The sequence below is a fragment of the Stegodyphus dumicola genome, chromosome 4, assembly GCF_044657685.1.
Source record: "Stegodyphus dumicola isolate Sdum_Otavi_A_Nest chromosome 4, ASM4465768v1".
NCBI classification, from domain to species: Eukaryota; Metazoa; Arthropoda; class Arachnida; order Araneae; family Eresidae; genus Stegodyphus; species Stegodyphus dumicola.
The window spans coordinates 128,906,690-128,933,593 of NC_140771.1; the positions used below are offsets into that span (position 1 = coordinate 128,906,690).

General features: G+C 33.5%; 1 protein-coding gene across 2 annotated transcripts in view; it reads right to left on the reverse strand.

The window, feature by feature from the left end:
- Nucleotides 1-26,904, reverse strand: part of LOC118179467 (synaptotagmin-2-like) — a 57,750-nt gene that overhangs the window by 13,349 nt on the left and 17,497 nt on the right. Inside the window, exon 2 of one of the 2 annotated variants that reach the window (XM_085815429.1) lies at nt 15,985-16,058. The exons of the other annotated variant lie outside the window; for it this stretch is intronic. Within the exon in view, the coding sequence (XP_085671555.1) occupies nt 15,985-16,058 (74 nt within the window). The remainder of the gene's footprint in view (nt 1-15,984; nt 16,059-26,904) is intronic. 2 annotated transcript variants of the gene reach the window in all.

The window sequence follows — 26,904 nt, forward strand, 5'->3', positions numbered from 1 at the left end:
TAACTAAGGGGAAAAAGTTTATTTTTTCTCAAACTTTATTCTAGAACAATGAATGCTGTTTGGCCTAGTTATCCGGTCAGATTTTTTGTATTTATAAAGTTTGACTTATTTTGATAACATAAACTCCTGACAGACAATAAATAAATTATCACTATGACAGTACTACAAAGTCTCGAGAAGGTTTAAAAAATCTTTTTATTACATGAGAAAAATGAACATCTAAGAACTATGAAAGGGGACTAAGCACGTCTCATGCTTAACAGGATCAGTCAACAACCTGCGGCGACGTAACTTAAAGTAATAGTAAATTCAAATTTGAATTTAAAACTAAATCTAGCCGAAGGCTATGTAATAACTTACTTAATCTTCTATTATCGGTGGTTCTTGTGTTCTATTGGCCAAACAAAGACACTTTCCTTTAACTAAATCTATTTAATGAAGAGAAGACTATGTACAAGTATTATATACAGATTACAGGATATCTAGTTTATACCTCTCTCAACCACTCTCATCAACCTCTCAACACTCTCTGCTGAAAACTCTTAATTAGCTAAACATGGAGGCGGCGCAGCGCCCTCTATCTCTTTTTTCTACATCACTCCCCACCTGTACTCTTTAATAAAAGTACACAAACTTACTTACATAACAATATTAACATTAATTAATAATGGATTATTACTAAATAGTACGACATATATAAATGAATAATATAAAAGAATAATCTATACTAGTATATATCAAAGCCACAAATGAACATAATAATTAATAACATAATAAAAACTCAATAATATCAAAAGTTCTAAATTAAATCTCGAAAGGATATAATATCTGGATCGATCTTCTGAATTGTCCTTTGGGCGTGCGAACGAGGTACGCTCGAAAATGTCCATCTCTTCCTATAATCACGTTTTCAATTACACCCATGTTCCAAAATAGTTTGAATTATTTTGGTTCTTCTACCAACACAACGTCTCCAGTCCTAAGGTTCCGCTCAGTTTTAGGATTAGCAAAGTTAGTATGCGCATTTCTAAGATGGAGTAAATATTGTTCTTTCCACTTGATCCACGTTAATTTTAAGAGCTTAGATTGGTAAAACTTCCTCCTAGTTAAAGTTAAATGTACCACGTCCTGGCAATAAAAACTGTGAAAGTGTGAGCGGGCGAGGTTCACCCAGCTCGTTGCTCTCGTATGTTAAAGGTCTATTATTTAGCACACACTCGAGTTCAGTTAATATTGTAGAGAGCTCATCGAAAGTCAGTAATGCTCTCCTTAAGATTTTCTTCTGAGCTTCCTTGATGCTTCTCATCAAACGCTCCCAGAACCCTCCCCACCATGGAGAATGCTCAGGTATGAATTTCCATGTTACCTCTTTGGATGTCAAGAAATCTCTCACACTTATCTCTGCTTTGATTCTTTTAAATCCTTTAATTATTTCACATGTGCTGCGGAAATTCTTGGCATTATCTGAATAAATCACTTTGCAGCTCCCTCTTCTTGTTAAAGAATGTCGTAATGAAAAAATGAAACTTTTTGCTGACATAACTCTAAGCACTTCAATGTGTACAGCACGAGTGACGGCGCATGTAAATAGGCTATGTACACCTTTTTGTGGTTATCCGCTTTTTCTCTAATTGTAACTGCTCCCGTTAAGTCGATGCATACAACTGTGAAAGGATCACTTTGGACTACACGATCTCTGGGTAACTGACCCGTTAACTGTTTGGCGGGCTTCACTGCGAACTTTTTACACACCAGGCAAGCGTTAATAACTTTCTTTACTACTTGTCTTCCTTTAGGTATCCAAAATTTATTCCTGACTTTGGACAATGTTGCCATGACTCCTGAGTGGAATAATTTTATGTGTTCACTAAATATCACTAGTTCGGTGAACTTCGTTTTCGGCAGAATAATGGGATGTTTTTCGTCATCTATTAATTCTGCTTGTTCCAAACGACCTCTGACACGCAAAATACCTCTACTGTCCAGATATGGTGCTAAACTGTAAAGCTTAGAATCTGGTTTTATTAGATTATTCCTCTCTAATTGTAGAATATCCAAAAAGTAATTCGCTCTCTGTACTTGTTTTATCCAGTACTCTTCAGCTTCTTGGATCTCCAATACAGTAAAAGGACCTTCTTCACAGGCACGTTTTCTTAGCTTGGCGACAAACCGCTTTACCCAAGCTGTAACTCTCAACAATTTTTCGAGACTGCTGAATTTGGTACTGTTTAACGCATTTTCTTCTTCTGGAATAGTCAGCTGAACATAAGTGCTTAAACGTTCCAAATTTTGAGTATCAGTTTCTACTTTAAACTTCTGCTCATGCCATTGATCTTTAGAATCTTTCAACCATGATGGACCATGCCTCTAGTTATTATCTTTCCCCAATGCATTTGCTGTTTCACCACGAGTTAATTTATCTGCTGGGTTTTCCGACCCTGGATAATATTTCCACTTATCAAGCGAGGAACAGTCTTGTATTTCTGCAACTCTATTCGACACGAACTGCTTCCATTCACGCGCTGACCCCTTTATCCACCACAAGCAAATTTCGGAGTCCGTCCACAGAACTAACCTACCTACCAAATCCTGAAACATTTTCAATAAATATTTCCCTAACCTAGCTGCAACTACAGCCCCCATCAATTCCAACCTAGGGAGGAACAACTTTTTTTAACGGAGCTATACTACTCTTCGACATTATAAACGACGTACATACCTCTCCTCTCTCATTCTTATATCTAAAATATGCCACCGCTCCATATGCCACTACTGACGCATCACTGAAAATATGAATTTCAACCGACTGACCTTTACTTAGAAACTTCTGGAAAGTAGTACCTCTCTATTTTCAACGCGTTTAATTCCTCAATTTCAACGCACCACTTTATCCATTTGCACCGTAACTCCTTTGGCAACTCTGCATCCCACTGCAAACCTCTCTCCCATATTTCCTGCATCAGTCTCTTAACTCGCACCACAAATGGAGAAATAAATCCGACTGAGTGAAACACCTTAACTGCTGTGCTTAACACCGATCTTTTGCTATTTCTCAACGATTCTAAACTACTCAACAATGATGTAACGTCTACTCTCAAACCATCTTCTTCTAAGTTCCACACCAAGCCTAACACTTACTATCTTTCTCAGACCTACTTTCTTCACACAACCCTTTTTGGACCCACAAGTCATACAGCTCTTTAGAATTAGTGTTTAGCTCTCTCAAAATAGATACCGCCTCTGATGAAAGATTGAAAGCTGATTCTACACTTTCCCCTCCATAACACAAATCGTCTGCATACAGTGAGCTATTTAACATCTCGACAGTTTCTGTGTTTCCGCGTATTTCTTTAAATGATATTTGATCGTTGCACTCAATAAAAACGGTGAACAATTACATCCAAATAATATTCTGTTCATTTGCATAATTTTAAAGTCCTCACTGTCATTATCAGGATACCAGAGAAATTTTAAATATTGCCTATCTTAGCTTGCTATCCCAATCATCAAAAACGCCTTTTCTATGTCACCGCAGAATCCAATTTTAAATTTTCGAAAGACAAGAATGATATCCAATATATTCGGATTTATGTTTGGGCCTCGTTTAAAGATAGCTTTCCTCTTTCGCAACTGCTGCAATTAAATACCATTCTAACTTGAGTCCTTTTTGTATCTTTACGGACCACTGCTCGGAATGGCATAAAGTACCCCTCTCTCGTATCCTCACACTTTTGAATAATGTTGTTTTGTGTCTGAAATTTAATTATTTCCATAAACTGTTCCCTCACAAAGCTGTTACCTTTTAACTCTCGCTGCACCCTTTCGAACTGCCTTTTCGCTAAACCAAAATTATTTTCCAAATGCTCTGTACTCCTATTCCACAACAAGCGAGCCTCATACCTTCCGTCTACATATTTCAAATCCTCTTCAAATTGTTTAATTATTCGCTCATCGCCAGCACCCCTTTCCGACGCGCACTCAGAGATCCCTAGACTTTCAATCTCCGAAAGCTGACGGATCTGTTCCGATATTTTTAATTCCTCTTCCGAATCGGTGTGTATAAACAAGCCGGTGGAGTCTGACCCTGACCTTCATACTTTCTCCCCCCACCCATTCTACCACTCAACGTCCAACCGAATATGCTTTCATGCAATACTAAATAGTCTGTTAACCGATGTGTTTTCCCCGTTAAGATGGAGTTCAAGTAATCATTCCGAATTAAAATCTGTACCTCTGCTGCTTCACTATCGCAGCTGTCAGATAAGTGAAATCCTTGTTATGCGAAGATTGTTTATAATTTCTGCAGATGGCTTGGGTAATGCATTGGAACATATGGCTTTTACTTTGAGTGCTTCGATGATTAGAGTGAACACGGTCTTATTTTTTAAAGAAAGTCTTTTCCTTTTAAATTCTCGCACTGGCGGATTCGAAGACGCAAATGTATGAATTCTTAATCTTTCTTTACCAATAGTTGGTAAACTTGCTTTTCTGGAAATAGACTGACAAATATAAGATCTTTCGGACGCTGAGTCGCATAACAACCTAACGTTAAATGTGGAATTATTTCCTACCAGTTGACCTCTCAGTGTTTGATAATAAATCACGTCATTAGGAATTTGCTTGCTCAGTGTTTCGGGGAATAGTGAACTAACATTTGTCTCTTTTCCTGCACACGCAGTATTTTTAATGGATTTATTTTCTTGCCCATCTGCATCACACAGGCTCTCGAAATGCGACAAAGATTTGCAAATATGACATTTAACCCACTTTGCCTTACAAAATGGTTTTTTGTGACCCTTTTTTAAACAGCGCTTGCACTTAAATTGATCGTATAATGCTTTGTGTTTCTCTAAAATACTTAAGTCGCAGTCTTTTGAGAGGTGAGATTTAAGACAAAAGTCGCACATATAATTTTCGACTGATGTATTAAGCGTGGCCGCTGATACCATTTTCTTTTTAATTGGAGCAACACTCTTACGATAGTTGTCGGTATTTCTTTCACTTGTTATCGAAAGTGTTTGTTGTTTAAGACTCAGAGTTAATGACTTTTCGCGCGCTTCTACTTCTCTCTTTAGAAACAACAATAAATCTGACACTGTTGACTCTGTGCCGACCTTTTGCTCCCTACTAAACTGTAACCCTAAATCTTGCGGTATACACTTATATAAAATAGGAAGTAATAGATTGCCGTAAGAATTAAAATTAATATCTAATGTCTCTAAATTTCTTGTTTGAACCGTTATTTCATCATATAGTTTTCTTAAACTGGATACATCACTTGAACGACGTACTGGCTCTAAAGCTAGGAGAACGTTCATATGCGCGCTAACTAATATTTCTTTTTTCCCAAATCTGTCAGTTAAGATTTCGATGGCCTTTATATAGTTTTCTCCTATTAATGGCAATCCGCTTATAGCTTTTGCAGCAGAACCGGTGAGTAAAGATCTTAAATAGTTAAACTTCTCAACATCTTGAAGCGTATTGTTTTCGTGAATGGCAGCTTTATACTGAGCCCAAAATTCAGTAAATTTACATAAATCGCCGCTGAAAGTTTCTAAGGTAATGCGAGGCAATTTAGTATTATAATTAGGTTTGATTTCCGAAACTTGTGAAGTTGTTCCGGTTTTACCCACATTTTGAATATATCTATTGACTTTCGATTTACATCTAATGATGGATTCGCTGTATTCTAAACAATGTTCTACTTCTGTCTCTAATTCCTGAACAGTGCTTTGAGCATTAATAACTTCATCATATTTTAACCAGCTAGTTCCTCTCTCGATTAACACTGAAAGCGATTCCTGCAACACTTCTAGGTTCGAATTCTCGCTTTGCAATTCCTCTTCCAATTTCCTTATTAATTTTGTTACACTGGTACGAACCGAACCTCTAATTTTTCTATTTCTCTCGACGGTTTCTTCAAAACTCATTTTCAAAGATAAATTGCATGCAGATAAATGAAATGACTCACTTTCTGGCCTGATACTACCAAAAACTTGATGTATGTAATAACTTACTTAATCTTCTATTATCGGTGGTTCTTGTGTTCTATTGGCCAAACAAAGACACTTTCCTTTAACTAAATCTATTTAATGAAGAGAAGACTATGTACAAGTATTATATACAGATTACAGGATATCTAGTTTATACCACTCTCAACCATTCTCATCAACCTCTCAACACTCTCTGCTGAAAACTCTTAATTAGCTAAACATACGGGCGGCGCAGCGCCCTCTATCTCGTTTTTCTACAGGCTACGCAAAAGACTTAACGCGAAGTTGGCTCTAAACTTCACACCGGCGTAAAACTTTAACTATTGGCAACAATAATTCAAAAGCGAATAATACAATCTTATGTCAGCTAATTAACCTTGTAACGTGATCTCGAAAAACGTAAGAGAGAAGTTCTACTACAGATCTAAATCATAAAATAATTGGAATCATAAAATAATAAGAACCTTATATATTTCTAACTATTTCATTATGTATTGGAATTTTGAGGGGGGATGTTGAATTTAGAATCCTTTGATTAAAGATAATTTTTTCAAAGGTAAAATTATAAAAAACTTTCTTCCAAAACAATTTTAGATCTCGTCGAGTACATCAATTTTAACCATTATTACACCGATAGCCTAAAAAAATGGTTTTATTTGGGGCCAATAGCCTTCACGTACTAGAACAGTGTAGTTTGAATCACATCGACTTGTTGTGTTGGTGTACGACGAGTTGGTGTACATTTTCGCTCATGTTAATTCATATTCATTTGATGTGATGAAAGTAAATAACATCCGTACATTTAGATGATCACGGAAGTCGTAAGTCAAAATAAAACCATACCTACCGTACAACCCTAATTTAAACTATTATTTAATTCCCCTGATACCCTCTTTTGTATTAATAATTCGAATAATTACCAGAGCTATACGCCTCGAAACACCGTTAATCATTTCATGTCTCACATCGACCTTAATTATATCTTGATGCAAAGGTATTCTAATATCAAAAAGAAAATTCAAAATAAGTTCCTATTTCTGCATGTTTAATTGGCAATAATAATCATACAAAGACTACTTGTTAAGAAACACACTAGCCATAAACCAAAAATTATCTTGTGCATAATCTTAAACTGTTAGTTAGAGTAAATTATGGTTAATAGTTAACTTATTCGCTTTTGCGAAAAATGAACAGTTAGCTTATACTACTTCTCACTCAAAAAGCTATTAAATAAAGCATGTTTTGATAGAACAAAAAATGACTTACGCTTAAAAAGTAAATGCAACGTTTAAGAACAATAATGAAAAAGTTTTGTCATGCCATTAAAAGTAACAGTTTATTAGCATTAGTCAGAGCGGTTTTGAAAATTCCCTCTAAATTTAATTTTCCTGTCATTTTACCAATTTTTACTCATGCCCGTTCTGAAAGTTTTATTGTTCAAAAGAAGAAGATTATATCAGGCTAACTAATTAACGGTGTTTCGAGGCGTATAGCTCTGGTAACGGTAAAGCACGTTAGTCCATCTGCCTAAGGAAAAGGATAAGTATTGGTAAACTGAAAGCGAAAATGCTCATGAAAGAAGATCTGTTACGTTTTAAAATCTTAATTTCCCACATATAAAAATGAAAGCAAATTAATCCTGAAAAATGTGTTAGAATTCTTACATGCAGTGATTATAGGTTTAGTTTATTTAATTATGGCAAAGAACACTGGTGCTATTTCCCTAAAGGAAAGAATGCCTTCGTAGGGAGCTTTCTAAGGGAAATTGGCTAGCTGGTATGAGCGGGGCCACAAAAGTGCCCATGCAGCTGGAGCAATTTGCCTTAAATCGAGCCCAGGTAAAAAAATTACGGGTGTTCAGCTACTTTATCCCTCGACTGCTGGTGAGCCCCCCTCAGCATAGGTATTTTCCATCTAAAAGTGATGTTTGAGTACATTACTTTCAACTTTGGTTTGCTAAAAACACTTTTCAATAAATTCCGCTCCTTTTTTTATTCCTATCATTTTTTTCGTTCTACCTATCTCTTCTTCGAAAATCTAAGCATTTGCAAATCTAAGCATTGCATAAGCAAAAATAAAATTGCATTTGTTTCATTCTCTTCTCCTTATACCTACGCATAGGTGCAAAATAACAAAAGTTTTACTGTATATGTTCCGTTGACAAATTATTAAGGAGAAATCAATAATTGGAAAGCATAAATATTAATAGTCAAAGCGCAATAAAATGAATATAAACGAAGTGCCTGAGCTTTTATTGCAGAATTAAAACCGATGAAAATTGTTAAATAAACAGAATGAGCTTTTCCGAAATAAATAAACATGAATAAATTAATGCGTAATGATAATACACGTGTGTGTGATATAACACCCACTTCAGTAAAGTATGTGGTTATTCATCAAAGGAAGGGAAAGAAATCTATTTTTCAGAAGATTCTACGTCATAGTTTTTAATAACATCTAATAACTTGTCTCAGAACTTGTTAAATATTGTTAACGTAATAAGTAGCTAGTAATGTAATAAATAACGTAATAAGTAAATACAAATATTATTAACGTAATAAGTAATTCCATCATTAAAGTAATTAATAACGGAAAGAGCAGTAAATATTTTCGGGGGGGGGAGAAACGAAATGAAAGAATAATAAGAAAAGTTATATAAAAGAATGAGTGATTATAATAAAGTTGCTCATTGTTAAATGCAAAGTTATATAGTGAAAATTCTCATTTGTGGGGCAAATTCAGAAAATCATAACGCACACGTTCCGTATCTTCTTGAAATTCCATGACAAAATATTTTTTTCCGTTAATCTCTTATACAAAAATATTTTCAGCAATCCTTAACAGATGGCGCTACTCTCCACAGCGGGGAAGCGATCGAATGTCAAGCAGGGAAAATTATTCTACGTTAAGAATATCCCGAATTTTTATGGTCTTTGTAAACACTTTAATTCATTTTTATAGTTTATATCATAAATAGTCCAAATGTCCATTTGCATAACAATCCTTCACGAACGCTGAATACATTTTTTTCATTGCACTTTTTATTAGTAATTTGTATTATTAAATATGATTTTAACAGATTTCTAACATGATTTTAACACAAAATTCTACTCTTTTTAAATGAAATGTTATTGATTTTAAGATAAAACTATCAATGAAAGTGTTTAACAGTACACTACGATATGCACATCAAAATGTGCACTGATATAATTATCATCGTTTTACATGATTTTTACATTATGGTTGCTGCCTTCATTGTTGCTTACGATTATTCTTAATATGAATTATGATTATTTATTAGAATATCATTATAATCAAAGTCTGATTACTAATTAATAATATTTGACCTTCATTATCCGTAATAATGCAGAAACCATATTTAGTAGTTCGTCTCAGATAGTTCGGATTCAGAGTGTCTGCTATCCCATATTTAGTAGTTCGTCTCTCTTTCTCCTCTTTTTTTCGTGTGGGTCCACCAGCGGCCGAGCGGTAACGTCGCTGAACACTGGTAGTTCGGTCCGAGGTTCGAATCCCGCGAACGGGCTGGCTGCATGGGCGTTTTCGTGGTTTTCCCCATGTGTAACGTGTATACGAGCCAGTTTCCCTTAGAAAGTCCTCCACGAAGGCATCCGTCCCTTAAGGCAGATAGCCCTCGAGTGCTTTGCCGTAATCTAATATTTAATTCTAAGACAATCTTTAAATAAATGAAACATTGCATTTGTATTAAACTTTCCTTCTGTTAGGAGAAAATCGTTAAAAGTGGAGTTCTCCTTTGTACTAACACAAAGAAATATTGACAGAACCCATACTGCTCTTTTATTCCACAATGTTTCCCGAAATGGATTGTAAATAATCAAGAAATTATTTGTGTTCTTGAATGATAAAATGGATTCATTCTCTAAATCAGTTTTGCATTAAATTCACAAAGAAACTGATGTAGAATTCTAATTTCAAAAGCACAGTCACTTGACATACTCTAAAGTATTCTGTTTTTTTTTTTTTTTTTTTTTTTTTTTTTCATATCATATGTATTTCTAATTATAGTCGCACTGTAAAGTAGAGGATAAACAAATCCTGAACAATTCCAGTGCAGTAATATTTAAATTATGTTGCGAAGTTTCTGAATCGCGAAATTAAGCAATCAAAATATGTACTGGTGTTGGTGAAAATGGGAAGATTTTGACAAACAATTTACCTGTTAAATAATACTTTGCAAATTTGTTATTAAACTTGTTAAAAGCCTCAATTTTTTCCGTATTTAATTAGAATTCTAAGGTATTTTCTCCTTCCTTACTGCGTCCCTTCGTAACTACGAGTAGATAGTAAGTTCAGTGTTCGAATCCCATCGACTGCAATGCTGATTTCTTCAATTTCCTGTCTTAGAAAAAATTCTAAATGGCTCTACAAGTAGCTCTCTAACTAAAATGTGCTGACGATAACTCGTCACCACCAGGATTTGGGGATAGGTTCCTCTTCCCCTCAGTGGCCATTTATAAGGGGAATCATATAAAGCATTTTCTCCCTCCTTACTGCGTGCCCTCAGGGAGTAACTGGAAAGTACGCCCGGTTAGAATCAAAATATACGGTGTTCGAATCCCGACGAGGGCTTAGTGCATTTTTCATTTCTTCTGCTTTAAAAAAAAAAAAAAAAGATTGTAAGATGATTCTAATGACCACTAAAACTGATACTAAACTATAATGACTACTACGTATGACTATTAAAGCATTTTTAACTATGCTGTTGGCATGTAACAGAAAATTAACTTTAAGTCATTCTGTTGGAGATTTATAATTCAAATTGTTTTCATAATTTTAAGTTTTGTAATTGAAATATTTTGTTTTTAAAATAATTCCTTTCGCTAAATAAACTTTAAATATACGTATGAGCAGACGATAAATAATGTATATGAGAATATATGGAAAATTGCGAAATATACCGATCTTTGTGTCCTCAGAACATATCTTATGAAATTCAATGGAATATTTTATGCAAGTCACTGAAACTAAATCTGTTATGCAGTTCGATAATATTAATTACAAAGATAATTTGCACTTCATATTATCATCATAGATAAACATCTGTTATATTATATATCTAATTCTTATACTTAAATATTTTTGCTTTAGCAATAATTACAATGATCATTTAATAAAGCATATAAAACAACCTTAAGTAAAAATTATTATGTTGCCCTCCGTTAGGAAAGTAATTTAATTAAATTTGCTACCCTAATAGTTAAAATTTGGTGTCTTACGCTTTAACATTTTTCCTCAAGTAGCGTTTCGATTCGATAAAAAATCCACTTATTAACTTTTAACAGAAAAGATTTTTTTTTAAACTTTCTAGAATTATTTCATTTGTTCTCCTGATTCTGAAACAAAAATTATACATAATTTTCTAGCAAGGGCAATCTTGGTGTGTTATCATACAAAATTTGTTTTACATATGCTGTAAAAATTATCTTACATATAGTTGCATTTTTAGCTCATCTACCTTATCTTAAAAATAATAATAAAGTGAAAAATATCTTTATCTTCTTTATGGTAAAAATATCTAATAAGTAAATTATTTTTAAAAATATTTTCTTACTCAAGGACCATTGTAGAACAAATAAAGGAAAAAGGAATTAAATGGGCTATAAAGATTAATAATAGACATTTTAAAAAATATAATAACATTTGTCTACATATTTTTCTAATGCTTGTGTGTCCAAAGAAAGATTAAGATTATACACAACAAACAGTATTTATTTAACCCGGAATGAAGAAAACGAAATTGCGTGATGCTGTATAGCATAGGTTTGTGGATTCACACAGCTGGATAATTTAGAACTGCTTCTTGCGTAATGTACAGCACATGATAATCTTTAAAGGTTTAGTGGAACAAAACAGGTAATAATGTATTATTATTTTCCAGTTTATTACTTTATTCATCTAGATTTCTTACCCAGGCATTGACTTTGTCATTTCAAAATAATTTATCTTATCCTTGTCTGAATAACTATTACCGCTGCCTAAGGGGTATAAATACACCTATTATGAATCCTCAGTTGGTACAGCGTAATAAGATGCAGATAAAATCTTACTATAATTAAAAAGATTACCATATCAACACCAAATATAAGTTTATTCACTAACTCAGTGGTCAAAAACTCATCTATTTTTAAAAACAAATCGGATTCTAAAGGTAAAAACTGTTGCAAAAACGATAATGCAATAATATGCAAAGTAAACATTTATAATTATTAAAATATTTTGAGTTACTTCCAAGCTAATTATTTACATTTTATGCCGTTACATTCACTCCCCTTCCGGTAATGAACGTTACGTTAGAAAGATTGAAAGAAGTATTGGTGCTTATCATCAAAATAATAACAAAATTTATGTATAAATAAAATATCAGTCTTTGAATCGCAACGATGTCTTGGAACCATTTGCAAATATTACAGCCCTGTATTATATTTAAAGAAATTAAATAATGAATAATCTGCATGAATGTGTGTTTGTTTCTTGCACTTTGAAAAACAACAGTACGTAGGAAGAGCAAATTATGAATAACGCAGTCCTCCAATCGAATATGGGCATCTGGAAGCCTTAATTGGGATTGGTTTTATTATCTATTTCGTATTTTGTCAGGTATTAAAAAATATTTGTTAACAAACTCAACGATTTAAAAGCGAGCAATGGTTCACTGTTGAAGGGGAAGAAAAAAAAAAACATTTTTATCTCAGTCGCAAAACTGTCTATCGGAAATTCTAAAGATATGCTCATTTAAATATTTGTGAGTTACTTCCAAACTAATTATTTACATTTTATGCCGTTACAGAATAATATTTTAATCGTATTCTGTTTTTCAGTTATGATAGAAATTGTGATACTCACAGCAATAATTTTTAAGAAAGTTAACACGCATCTTTGAACAATACATTTTCTTGCAATATACTTTGAAAACGTAGTAAATATTAGAAATTTAAATCTTTTAGTTGCCGCTTATATCATTTAGTAACTTTTTAACTTGATATTACAGTTTCGCAGGTATTAAAATTAGTAAGAGGCAAGTACATATTAAAAACTAGTCAAACGATAAATTTAATAGAAATACTACCATAAAAGTCTACCATATGTCGGTAAAAGTAATACTATAAATTTTCAATTAATGCGGTTTATTGCTTTCTAACAAGTGATATCAAAATGCTGTTTTCAGCGCTCATTATTTTATCATAATTCGGAGATACCTCTTGACTTGTTTTCATTATTCACATGTAGAATCAAGGTGAAAAACATTATAAACATTCATAGTGAAGACGAAACGCATGTTTCATTACTCTCAAAATTCTGCTATTATTTGCTCAGTTTTTTTTTTTTATTATTATTATTATTTTTTATTCAAATTTATAACTTATAATATGATTAGAAAATATTCAATATATATAACTAGATAACTTTCCAATCACTAATCAAATGAATCTGAACTAATCTAATGAAATGAAACTAATCAAATGAATCTAATGAAATGAAACTGGCAATCTTACAATTTTTGCCAGTTTTGATCCCATTCCCATAGTAGTAAAATATTATGGTTTAGCGCTAAAAAAGTATTTAAAAGTTTGTGAAAGCTCTGTGAAATATTCCTAACAGTTGAAGGGGAAAGATAGAAATATAAAGGTTGTCAGAAATAAAGAAGTTATTTTGAATGGTCACATTACTTGAGATAAAATAGCCATATATAGCGATTTCATCAGTGTAATATATATTTAAAACTCAGACTTTGATTTAGGTTAAAATAACACACTGAATAACAATCATTGGAGACGTTAAAACAACAAGAATCAGCGTAATGTTTGTAAATTTTGCAGGACTAATTTCGATGGTTTAAATACAGAATCATGTTCTTCAATTGCCTAAATGCAAATACATAAGATAGGATATAGAGACAAAATTTTCAAACTACTGGTGGCATCTATTGATGAAACAAGAACGCTAAAATATAATTCTCTTAAAGGCTGAGGGTAAAGATGGATTGGAATTAGTCATTTACCAGAACAAAAAGATTTTTTGAATGTGAAACGCCTTTAAAAATTTAATTCACCAATGGAAAATATATTTTGAATAGTTTTGGCTACAGAAAAATGGAAAGTGTGATTTTTACTTCCTTGTACGAAGTAAAAAGGAAGTATTGGGAAGTACTGTAATCGCGAAAAGTTTCAGGCAGCATATTTTAACGAAAATATCCATATTGACAGCTATCGAATGCAATTTAACGATATTTTTGCGAGATATCTGTACGTAAGGACAAAATAAAAGACTCGTTTCCTCCAAAAAAATTATAAAACTGCTTTAAAATTAATTCTGAAGAGAATTTTTCGTGGCGTTATACGTACGTATGTTTGAGTTATGCGATATACGTACGTATGTACGTACGTATATCGCATAACTCAAAAACGAGTAGCCTCAGAACGTTGAAATTTTGTATGTAGGACTGCTATAACATGTAGATGTGCACCTCGTATTTTGGTTGCCATCGGCCGCACCAAACGTATATAAATATATTTATATATATATCCACTCTGTTACGCGGCTCAGTGATCTCACTTTCTTTACTCGTATATGTTTGTAAATTGCGCATTTTTTGCTTTAGAAATGATTGAATTATGTTGTTTTTATCTTCCGGTTAAGGTTTTTATGCCTTTAGTAAATCTGTATGCAATATTTTGAGAATTATCAACAATTTTAAACTTGTGTAAGTGCCGCTAAACCTTTTTTACTTACTTGTACGAAGTAAAAAGGAAGTATTGTAATCGCGAAAAGTTTCAGGCAGCATATTTCAACGAAAATATCCATTTGACCGCTATCGAACGCAATTTAACGATGTTTCGATGTTTTTGCGTGATATCTCTACGTAAGGACAGAATTAAATACTCTTTTCCTTCAAAAAAATTATAAAACTGCTTTAAAATTAATTCTGAAGAGAATTTTTCGTGGCGTCTGTACGAACGTATGTACATACGTGTATGCGTACGAGCGTATCTCGCATAACTCGTAAACGAATAGCCTCAGAACATTGAAATTTTGTGTATAGGACTCCTATAACATGTAGATGTGCACCTCGTATTTTGGTTGCAATCGGCCGCACCAAACGTATATAAATATATTTATATATATATCCACTCTGTTACCCGGCTCAGTGATCTCAGTTTCTTTACTCTTATATGTTGGTAAATTGTACATTTTTTGCTTTAAAAATGATTGAATTATGTTGATTTTATCTTCCGGTTGTAAAGTTGCGCGCTTCCAACCTGCACGCAACAAAGTGGTGACTGCTGAAAACTGGAAATTAGACAGAGTCTTGAGAAGGGTTTAAGTCCCTTTTTATTCAACCTTAGAAATTACAAATGCGTGCTCTTGACGCTCACAAACTACGCCGACCCGGCGGTAAAATAAAAATAAGAAACTGAAAAGAGATAATAACAAATGACTAACTACGAGGCTCTCTAAACGTAACTAACCTCACCGCGTTCTAAAATACCGCTGATAATTCAGTAAACTCTGAATATTACGTTGAAAGCTTAACAATTTGCCGAGGCAAGCACACAGGGCGAAACGCGTGGTTCTTCAATTTCTAACTAGCCACCTCCACACTCGTGAAGCAAGAAAGCACTCTTTCGAACTCGTTTCCCTTCTATTTAACTCAGAATACTTCCGCTGATAATTTGAATCCTTGCGCGTTCTACTAAAATTTACATACTCTGGCATTGGCAATTCCAGGGGAAAGTAAGGCTTGACAGGAAAGATAGTTTAAACTTAAAATAAATGTTAGTTAAAATAAATATAAACCCTACATTTGCCGCTGCCAGAATTTGGAAAACTTAAAAGCAGGTCCTACAAACGACCTGTTGAAAAGTTTCTACAATTCTGAACTAAATTTTAAGAGTCTCATTTACATAAAAGAAAATCTTATCTCACAAAAGGTATAATAACTTTCTGAGTATACTTATTTAATTCTCTCTTCTTACAGCAACTTTTCCTGGACTTCAGCAAACAATCTTGTTCTCTTCCTTCCAGCTTCTGGAAGGAATAAGTATCAGTATCTTTCTAAATACATTATAATTTACACTTTCTTCACACTGAATAAGTTTTTGTTTTTAAACGATTCGTTTTCCTTAGTTACTGCTTAATTCACATTCATTCAAGAATTCAAACATGAATTTAACTTTACCCTGGCTCTCCACCATGTGTGGTGTCAAACGGGAATATTCGTGTTTTAGTATTGCAACACTTCCCCTAACCACAATGATTTGTTAGAATTCAACGACCAAATAGACACACCTTACTCGACATTCTACAACTCGATGAGCTACTTTAACATTCTTAAAATTCAAGTGTAGGTGGAGAACCCTACAAAACACATTCATTCAAACTTCCCCCTCATTCATCTTTAGACATGCAGGCTTTCGCTCTAAAGCGTGATTTTATCTACAGTTTAATACTTAAATTTGAATTCATTGCTTTTGAGCATTTACCTTTAGAATCTAAAATTTTATGCTTCTAGACTAAATTCTACTTTTACATAACTTTGAAGTATTTACGTATATTTACAAAATTCTAATACATATGATTTTTATAATTTACCATAAAATGAATAAGAGAAAATTAAATTTTTACTTTACTCATTCTTCGCCAAGCTGGCGGCACTGAAACTAAAGTTCTTATTAATACAAGAATACGAAGTTATTTTTATCTTCGGCCAAATTTTGGCTTTAACATAACAGAATTAATCTTTCGACCAACAGAAACTGCTTGTTCTTAGATTTTATACTTAAGGAAATTAATACTTTTGCCTTAGCTATATAAAGTAAAACAAAACTAAGTCTCAACCGAGACACATTGACTTCCGTCAAAATATAGAACTTCGTATTTACGCATAACATTCGGAACAAAAGAAAAAAATTTTATAGAAGATTTTAACTTATCTTTGAGTTTTCGATGAATGGAACTCCGTCATTCTTTTCTGGCAGAACTGCTCCCACGTTATAGGTTTCATGGACGTCAGTCTTCTCCTTAAAGCCCTCCGAGTGTCGTCCACGTTAATTTTTCTTTTTCGCCCTCTGCCTGCTGGCCTATTGGAGTGGTAGTCGTCGGGTTGCTGTCTTTTCCGTTTTTCCCCCTGAACGGCTGGTCTTGGCGTCCTCCAGTCTGGAGTCATGCTTGAATTTCTTCTGTTGGTGATGGTCTTTTCATTCCTCCTGCTGTCTTTGTATTTTTGGGAACGGCGGCCTTGTTTGAACCTGACTCTCTGGCCATGGGAGCGTTCTCCTTGATGTATAATTTCTACTGCGATACGTTGTAAGTGGTGTTTTCCTCTTTACCAAGGTTTCTTTACGCGGCGGCTTTGCTTTCTTGTTTTTCTTAAATGCTGGAGTCTGAAAGTTTTCGTTTCTTCTTTTCGGTACCGTCGCATGGGTTGTAGAAGGGCTAGGCTTCTCTTCAGTTCTCTGCTTCTTGGGTGGTGGAACAGTTGTTATTTCTGGACCTTCTACTTCTTTTAGACTTGAGTCCTGCAAGAAACTTTTAAGGATTTCAAAATCATTTTGATTATAATATTTTTCACCTGGTCGGGCTTGCTTTACAGATTTCCCCTGTCTCGTTGTTAAGGTACAATACGACTCCTTTGATTTCCTGAATTACATAGGGGCCTTCAAACTTTGGAGCTAACTTTGTAGTAAAATTGTCTGGGGCACTTAAAAAAGAAAATTTCCGCTTCAACACTTTATCCCCAACTTTAAAATCTGCTTCACGGCGTTTTCTATCATAATATACTTTTTGCCTATTTCTTGCCGTATGAGCTTTTAATCGCCTGGTCAATAAGCGTTAGCACGTCTTTCTGTTTAAATTCTTGCTCTCTTTGTTGCACAAAGAATAATTTCCTAAAGGCGTAATTAACTTTCGGCCTAAAAATAATTCTGCTGGAGTTTTTCCCGTAGTATCGTGATTTGCCGTTCTTAAAGCATAAGCTAGCTCATTTATGTAGCCATCCCAGCGCTTGTGATGTGTGCTAACGTAACTGCGAATTATTTTTACAATAATTTTATTAACTCTTTCTGCTATGTTTGCCTGTGGTCTATACGCAACCATATTGATATGGCGTATGCCAAGTCCAGTGCATATGTTTTCAAATATTTGACTAATGAATTGTTTACCGTTATCGCTAATGACTTTTATCGGTGCACCGTATTTTAAAATGTATCTGTGTAAGAATGCATCTGCGACTGTTTTGGCTGACGCGCGTTTAAGTGGAACAATTTCTGTCCATTTTGAAAAATGATCTACAATTACTAAAAGAAAACGATTTTTATTTAACTCGCTCTGGGGGAAAGGACCAAGAAGATCTATGCCTAAAATTTCATTCGGAAATGTAGCGCGAATGCTATTTAAGTACCCGGCCGGGCTGTAATTAATATCATTTATTAACTGACATTGATTGCAGGACCTGACATACGCAGTTACTATTTTGTATAATTGCGGGAAATATACCGCCTCGCGTACCCTTTTTAAAGTCTTTCTGACCCCTAAATGACCCGCTGTTTTCTCGTCGTGTAATTCCTTCAAAATGCTTAATCGAAGCGACGCTGGGATGACTGGTTTGTACTCGAGATTTTCGTTTGTTGTTTTTGTATAAAATAATAAATTATCTATTATTTCATAGTTTTCTGCTCTATTTCTTATCGCATCGATATCTGTGTGCTCAAAGCTGTCGGGGTCTTGCAAATATGCATAGATACTTCCAAATTCAGGATCAGCTTTCATTTCAGCGATAATTGTATCTCTAGAATCTAAAATTTTTGAAGTCAACACAGCGCATTTAAGTTCATTATCTTCATCTTCCAATTTTATACGAGAAAGTGCGTCAGCTACATTGTTTTCCTTACCCGGTTTATATTTTATTATTAGATTATATTCTTGGAGTTTTAAAGCCCATCTTATTAACCTGGGCGTTAGGTTTTTCCCCGAGTAAAGTCTACCAACAGACGCATGATCCGAAAAGACTGTTACTGGCGCTTTGCCGAAATAAACTCGAAATTTGTGTACAGGCATTAATACGGCTAATGTTTCTCTCTCTGTAGCTGTATAATTCCTTTGTGTCTGATTCAACGTTTTACTAAAGAATGCCAAAGGATGGCTATTTTGCATAAGAACCGCACCCACAGCATAGTCTGACGCATCTGCTGCAATTTCCAGGTTTTCGTCCCCCTCCGGGAATTTCGAAACCGGGGCACTGAGAAGCGCTTCTTTTAACCTTTCGAAAGCGGTATTTGCTTCCGCTGTCCACGTGAATTTACTTTCCTTTCTTTCTTTTAATTACTAACAAGGGTTCAACAATATTAGCGAAATCTTTTATGAATGACCGATAATAAGAACATAACCCAAGGAAAGAAGAAAGTTTCTTGGCGGTGTTGGGAGGTGGGAAATTCTTGATTGCTTTTATTTTTGATTCTTGAGTTTCTATACCCTTTTGCGAAATTTTATAACCGAGATATTTAAGTTCTTTAGTTGCGAACTTGCATTTTGAGGCGTTAATTGTAAGACCGGCCTCTTTTAATAATTTAAAAACTTCTTCTAAATCTTTAATATGTTGTTCCAACGTACAACTCGTTATAATTATATCATCTAGATAGATTAAAGTCAATTTTCCTAGGACAGGCTTTAGAACAATGTCCATAGCTCTCTGGAATGTAGATGGGGCCCCACACAACCCAAAGGGCATGCGTAAAAATGCATAAGTGCCCGATTTTGTTATAAACGCGATTTTATGTATGTCTTGGGTCTCATAGCTATTTGATAGTAGCCAGACGTTAAGTCCAAAGTAGTCATGTATCTAGTAGATTTAATCTTTCTAATAATTTCCTCTATAACCGGCAAAAGGTAAACTGGGAATTTAGTAATACTATTCAGTTTTCTGTAATCGATAGCAAACCTCCAAGCCCTTTTATCCGAAGGAGGAAACTCGTTCTTTTTCCTACGTAGTACGACTACTACGTAGGAAAGTACGACTACTACGCGTACTGACTATTTATAGGCGTTATAATTTTATTCTTTAACATTTCCTGAATATGTTCTTCTATAATTAGGTCTTTCTGTTTATCATAGCGATAAGATTTAGTCCTACAGGGTTTGCCGGCAGTTAACTGTATCTGATGCGTAACTATTTGACAGCTACCAGGCCGGTCTGAAAACAAGTTTGAAAAAGTACTCACCACTTGCTGGATGGCTTGACTTTCATGGTCATTCAAATGGCTAAGGTCAACTTGCGGTTGTTCCACTGGTTCCACCACCCTATTGTCTCTCTCCAGCACAATAGAACTGTCTTGAAAATTCAGTTTGGCCCTCGCGGCCCTTAAAAACTCCATACCTAAAATAAGTGGATTTTGCAGATTTTTTACTACAAAAATTAATACTTTGAGGCTTTAATCTTTTACCTGTATGTTTAATGATAATTTCCCGATACATTGACAGGTTTTTCCTTGTGCCGCTATAATTTCTGTGTTTTTGTTTTTAAATAATCGTAACCTATAAAAATTCTTCTTGAAAAATGTATCACTCATAAAATTACCTTCTGCTCCTGTATCGATGAGGGCTTCTACTGGTACATCGCCAACCAGGACTTGTATAATTGGTAGATGTGAGTTCTTTACGATGACCGTATTTAAGTGTCTTTTTGAGGGTTTTTTTAAAACTTCCGGGGTCTGGACCCTCGCTTTCACAGGCCCCTCTACTCGTTTAAAGCTTTCCTTTCAATTTGTGCCTAATGGGTACGCGGATGTTTATTTTCGAATTTTCTTTTTGGGCCTTGACCCTCGAGGTTCGATGAGTTAGCTTGATAGCTCTTTCCCCCATAAGAGCGATTTGCATTTCTGGTTTGCTCATTTGAAGATTTCCTTCGGGTACTTTGAGAATACGATGCCCCTCTAGCTTTTTCCGTTATTCTGCGATTTTGAAACTTGACCGCCAATTCGAAGAGCTTCTGCAATGTGCTTGGGTTTCTAATTTCGAAGTAATCTTGAACAGCAGGTAGCAATCTTGGTAAGATTATTTCAATAATCTCCGCGTCGGGTTTCTTCCCATACAGCATATCCGTCAGTTTAATTTTTCGCAGAATAAAGTCCGTCATCTCTTCTATATCCCGTTGATAGAAACTATATAGTTCGGCTTCTAGCCTTGCTCGAACTTTCACTATCGGGAAGGCCTTTAATAACGATTTTTTGAAATTTTCAAATGTATATGTCTGGTCTCCGAATTCCCCTTATAAAAATTTGCCTACATTCTTCCACCACAGCGCGGCCTGTCCTCTTAGTGCAGATGTGGCGATGGCAACTTTTTGTCTTTCAGGCACAGGGTAGAGCTGAAAGTGATTGTCGAGGCTTTCTAGAAATATCGCCACCGAATGTTTTCCGTCGAAATTGACGTTTGGCTTGATTGACGCTCTCAAAGTCTGGACCAGGTATCCAAATCCTTCCAATTGGCTTGCCATTTCTTGTTGTTGTCCCGTAGCTTCCATCCAATTTTCGGCCATTTCAGTTCGAGAAGTGTTCGGGCGCCAATGTAAAGTTGCGCGCTTCCAACCTGCACGCAACAAAGTGGTGACTGCTGAAAACTGGAAATTAGACAGAGTCTTGAGAAGGGTTTAAGTCCCTTTTTATTTAACCTTAGAAATTACAAATGCGTGCTCTTCACGCTCACAAACTACGCCGACCCGGCGGTAAAATAAAAATAAGAAACTGAAAAGAGATAATAACAAATGACTAACTACGAGGCTCTCTAAACGTAACTAACCTCACCGCGTTCTAAAATACCGCTGATAATTCAGCAAACTCTGAATATTGCGTTGAAAGTTTAACAATTTGCCGAGGCAAGCACACAGGGCGAAACGCGTGGTTCTTCAATTTCTAACTAGCCACCTCCACACTCGTGAAGCAAGAAAGCACTCTTTCGAACTCGTTTCCCTTCTATTTAACTCAGAATACTTCCGCTGATAATTTGAATCCTTGCGCGTTCTACTAAAATTTACATACTCTGGCATTGGCAATTCCAGGGGAAAGTAAGGCTTGACAGGAACGATAGTTTAAACTTAAAATGAATGTTAGTTAAAATAAATATAAACCCTACACGGTTAAGGATTTTATGCCTTTAGTAAATCTGTGTGCAATAATTTTAGAATTATCAGCAATTTTAAAGTTGTTTAATTGCCGCTAAGCCTTTTTTAATGGCGGCCATTGATGTTTACATTTGAAACAGGAGACTAGTGGATTTGTTGCCAATCTAGAGAAACTTAGCTTCGCAACAACAAAGATAACACCTTCATTTATTATTCAAAACATGCTTAATCCTTTCTGAAATTTTTTCGAGGAAATAAGCGTTTAAGATTTACTTCGTAATTTTTAATATAGATATTTTGAGTTTTTATGTATTTTTGCCTTCTCGCGAAGTGAGAACTGAATTAATTAAATGAGAAATACTCAATCGTCTGTGAAAAACAGTTTCTTTTTTGTTTTGTTTGCTTAATTTCTTTTATACATCATTCTAACTTTATTATAGTATTTGAATAGAACATGTGGCAACGCTTAGATAGTTCTATTCTTTAAATTATATAAATTTTGTGCATTATGAGTAATAATATGAACGAAATATATAAGTTATCTGTTATATAATTATTGGATTATATAACAGTTAACTTAGTTTCCTTTATAAAATTTTTATATAAGTTAACTGTTATATAATTATTAATACTGTTAAGTGAATCTAGCGCCAGAGTGTCGCTATGGTAAACAAATACTAGAGGGAATTTTAAAGAATGCATTAATTCTATTGTGGTTTATGCTCTGTCGGCGAAGTAGATTTAATTCAATCCAATAAGTTTAAATAAAATGCAAGAAAAATGCGTCTAATTTAATATTCCAATTTAATATTCCAATACAAGGAAGTCATGTGGTGTACACATCAGTTTTTTTTTATGGCGGCCATTGATTATTTGGTAGTGTACGATTGGTAGAGTACGATCCAAATTTGATCGAAGATCCTCGTCCCCCCAGTTATCTAATCCACGAACTGCGCGACGTTTCCTGTCCCTTATTTCTTTTTCAAGAACATTGGGTGCTACAAAAAGTCATTTATCGCCATTAATGGGACATTTGTAAAAATTGTGCATGCAAAACAAATATTAATTTAATGTCTGGCGTGTGCTAAAGTAAAAATAAATTTCTTTTACACTCATTTTAAAGTTTTATGATGCTTAAAGGAATGATGAGCCAGAACTTTTTATTCTCTGTAAGAATTAAAACCTTTCCAAGTTGTAGATTTTAGTCGCTCAGTTTTGAATAGTAAAATTGATAGCTTAATGACATGCACAAAACTATACATAATCAACCTATCAAATATCGGATTTGTAGCTCACCTTAAATAAGTTTCTTGTCTAGATCAATATTAACAAATCTTAGATAGCAGAATGGTTTTAACTTTCAAATTGACCATTTTAGGTAAAGAGTTCTAATTTAATTATAAAAATTATCTTTATTAAATCTAAAAATTGGACTTCTTAAGTCGTTCTAAATTCACACTAATATTATTGCAATATATTCCCGTATTAAACTTTCCATTTTTAGTCATTGAAGTTATTCTAAGTTTATTTAACTTTGTTACAAATTCCAAATTTTAATACTAGAAACGTTTAAATATTAATTCTGTTTTCCACCTGATGTACTTTGGCATACATTTAATTTCTAATGCACATTTAATTAATAAATTAATAATTATGAGCGTCAGCAGAATTTTCATAATTAACAAAAAAAAAAAAAAAAAAAAAAAAAAAAAAAAAAAAAAAAATTCAAACTCCCTTATATTCATATCCTGGGATTTTCATTTCCCTTTTCACATTCATTTTGCACTGTACTCAAGTTTTCATGTATGTAGAATTTATATACTTTGTATTTTATTTATGCCAATTTATATTTAAATGATAATTTCTACAAATTCTTGCATCACAACTCTAGTTAACAGAAGATGTTTCTAACCCCTTGGCAAAGCTTACTTAATCTTCAGCATGTAGCTTATTTTATTACTTTCTTCTAGATAAATTTTAGAAAAAACTTCTTAGCATAATAATTTAAATTTATTTACAATTTATACGTCAGTGTTCCAAATGCATAGTAATGTTGTAATAATACATATCATGATAAGCCTTTTTTTAAATTTAACTAAATTTAATTTCTGCAAACATTTACATGATTACTTTAATTAACAAAAAATATTTTTAGCACATTTTAACGCACTTTGATATGGAATAATTTTTTGCACGCTAGTGAACTCTATTAAATTTTCCAGTCTAGTTCAGACATCTTGACTATTATTAATGTAATTTATTAAAAATATAATTTGTATGCTTTATAATTATTTAATTTATGATATTATTATAATAAATGAAAGATGTTTGTAATGTTAATATGTATGTTTACCAATACCTTTTATTTTATTTGTTAGCTGTCGTATTTATTACTGTTATTCAAGTAATTAAGTAATTAGCCTGCTTGTCAGATATTTATTACTTGTTCTTGTGATATGTCATTCTATTCCTTTATTTTGTTTTCCTCTTGGCTACAATTGGCTTCAAAAAGTTAAATTGTAACCTGTAAGCAGCAGGGGGAAGAAATTTTAATTGGCGCAGTTGGACTATAGCTCGATCCGGGCGGGATTTTCATTAGCGCAGTTGGTGTACACCCGATTATTTACATTTGAAACAGCAGACTAGTGGATTTGTTGGCAATCTAGAGAAACTTAGCTTCGCAACAACAAAGATAACGCCTTCATTTATTATTGCGATTTAAATCATGCTTAATCCTTTCTGGAATTTTTTCGAGGAAATAAATGTGTAAGATTCACTTAATTTTTAATAATTATTAATGTAATTTTTAATACAGATATTTTGCGGTTTTATGTATTTTTGCCTTGTCGCGAAGTGAGAACTGAATTAATGGAATGAGAAATACTGAACTGTCTGTGAAAAACTGTTCCTTTTTTGTTTTGTTTGCTTAATTTCTTTTATACATCGTCTAGCTTTATTATAGTATTTGAATAGAATATGTGGCAACGATTAGATAATTCTTTAAATGATATAAATTTTGTGCATTCTGAGTTATAATATGAACGAAATATAATACTGTTAAGTGAACCTAGCGCCAGAGTGTCGCTATGGTAAACAAATAGTGTGAATTTTAAAGAATGTATTTATTCTATTGCGGTTTATGCGCTGTTGGCGAAGTAGGTTTAATTAAATCCAATAAGTTTAAACGAAATGAAAAAAAAAAAAAAAAAAAAAAAAAAAAAAAAAAAAAAAGAAATGCGTATAATTTAATATTCCGTACAAGGAAGTCATGTGGTGTACACATCAGATTTTTTTTATCACACTTTGTTAAACTGTGATTGTTTAATTTTCGGAATGGTTTTTCTTCTACCAATAAAATTTCTAGTTTCATATTTAAGGACCTCATTCCGGATATGAATTCCTGGGGTATTTATAGGATTCCTTACCAATGTGGTTTAATTTACATTGGTCAAACTAAGAGAGCCTTAAAATTTCGCGTTTAAGAACATGAATGAGGCATATGTGAGGACAAAGGAAACAAGAGAAATGCTCTGTTGTCCAACAGTCTATCGATCAGCAGTCAGAAAATCACACTTTTGATTTTTCTGAAGTCAATATTATTCAAAAAACATCATGCATTGGTGGATTAGATTTTCTAGAGGAGTTTCACATTCAAAAAAAAAAAAAAAAAAAAAATCTTTCTGTTCTAGTTAACGACCCTAATTCCAACCCATCTTTACCCTTAACCTTTAAGGAAAATATGTTTCAGCTTTCTTGTTTCTTCGATAGATGGCGCCAGTAGTAGTCTGATTTCTTTCTAGTCATTCTGATCTTATCACCATATTCTACCTCGTTTGCACATAGGCAGCTGAAGAAGTTGGTTCTATATTTATACCATGGAAAGTAGCCCTGCAAAATTTACAAACATTACGCTGAGTCTTGTTGTTTAACTTCTGCAATAGTACTACTTCGATTTCAAATGTACAAAATTTTGTACAGATTTTGAAATTGCACTATTTCAAAATTTTATGCAAAATATGTCTGTAATGGAATCTATAATCTCTTACTTTTAGAATATATTATCTTTTATTTTCTATAAACCGTTTATAACAAGTGCATAATAATTTATTGAGATATCAGAAAATATGCAAATTAGGAATGTTTACAGTCAGTTCGAAATAGCATTTTTAAACCAGACACAATTGATTCATAGTAAAATATTTTACGAAGACTGGAATAAACATCATCCCAATATGTCTTCATTTTTAGCCGAAAATTTTGAAAAAAAAAATGGTTAAAAGTAATTATTTTCACACTACAACCTTATTACAAAGTTTTATTTAAAATATTCTATTTCGGATGATAGCAACACTTTCCCGATCAAAAAATGCTAGTTTTGATTTTACACTACTGAGTTAAGGTGTTCCAAAATGCGATCCTGATTACTCACATGTTTACCTTTTTCAATCTAGGACTCCGAAAGTATTGTATTTTTAAAAATGAAATAATAAAAAGAATGTAAAAGAAATGTATAGCATGCAACTGTGCATTTATTCTCATGTAAAACTATTGTAAAATTTAATAGCAATTAACAACAATTAAATTATTAACAACAACTATTAAAGTCAATTAAAATTAATAACAATTAATCCTGTGTATATACTAACTAGCTAAGGTATATATAGTTAAAGAGGTTAAATAAAAATTTATTGGAAGATCAGCAAAAAAAATTGAGCTTTCTACAGAATAAAATTCGTTTATTAACAAGAAAAGATAGGAAGT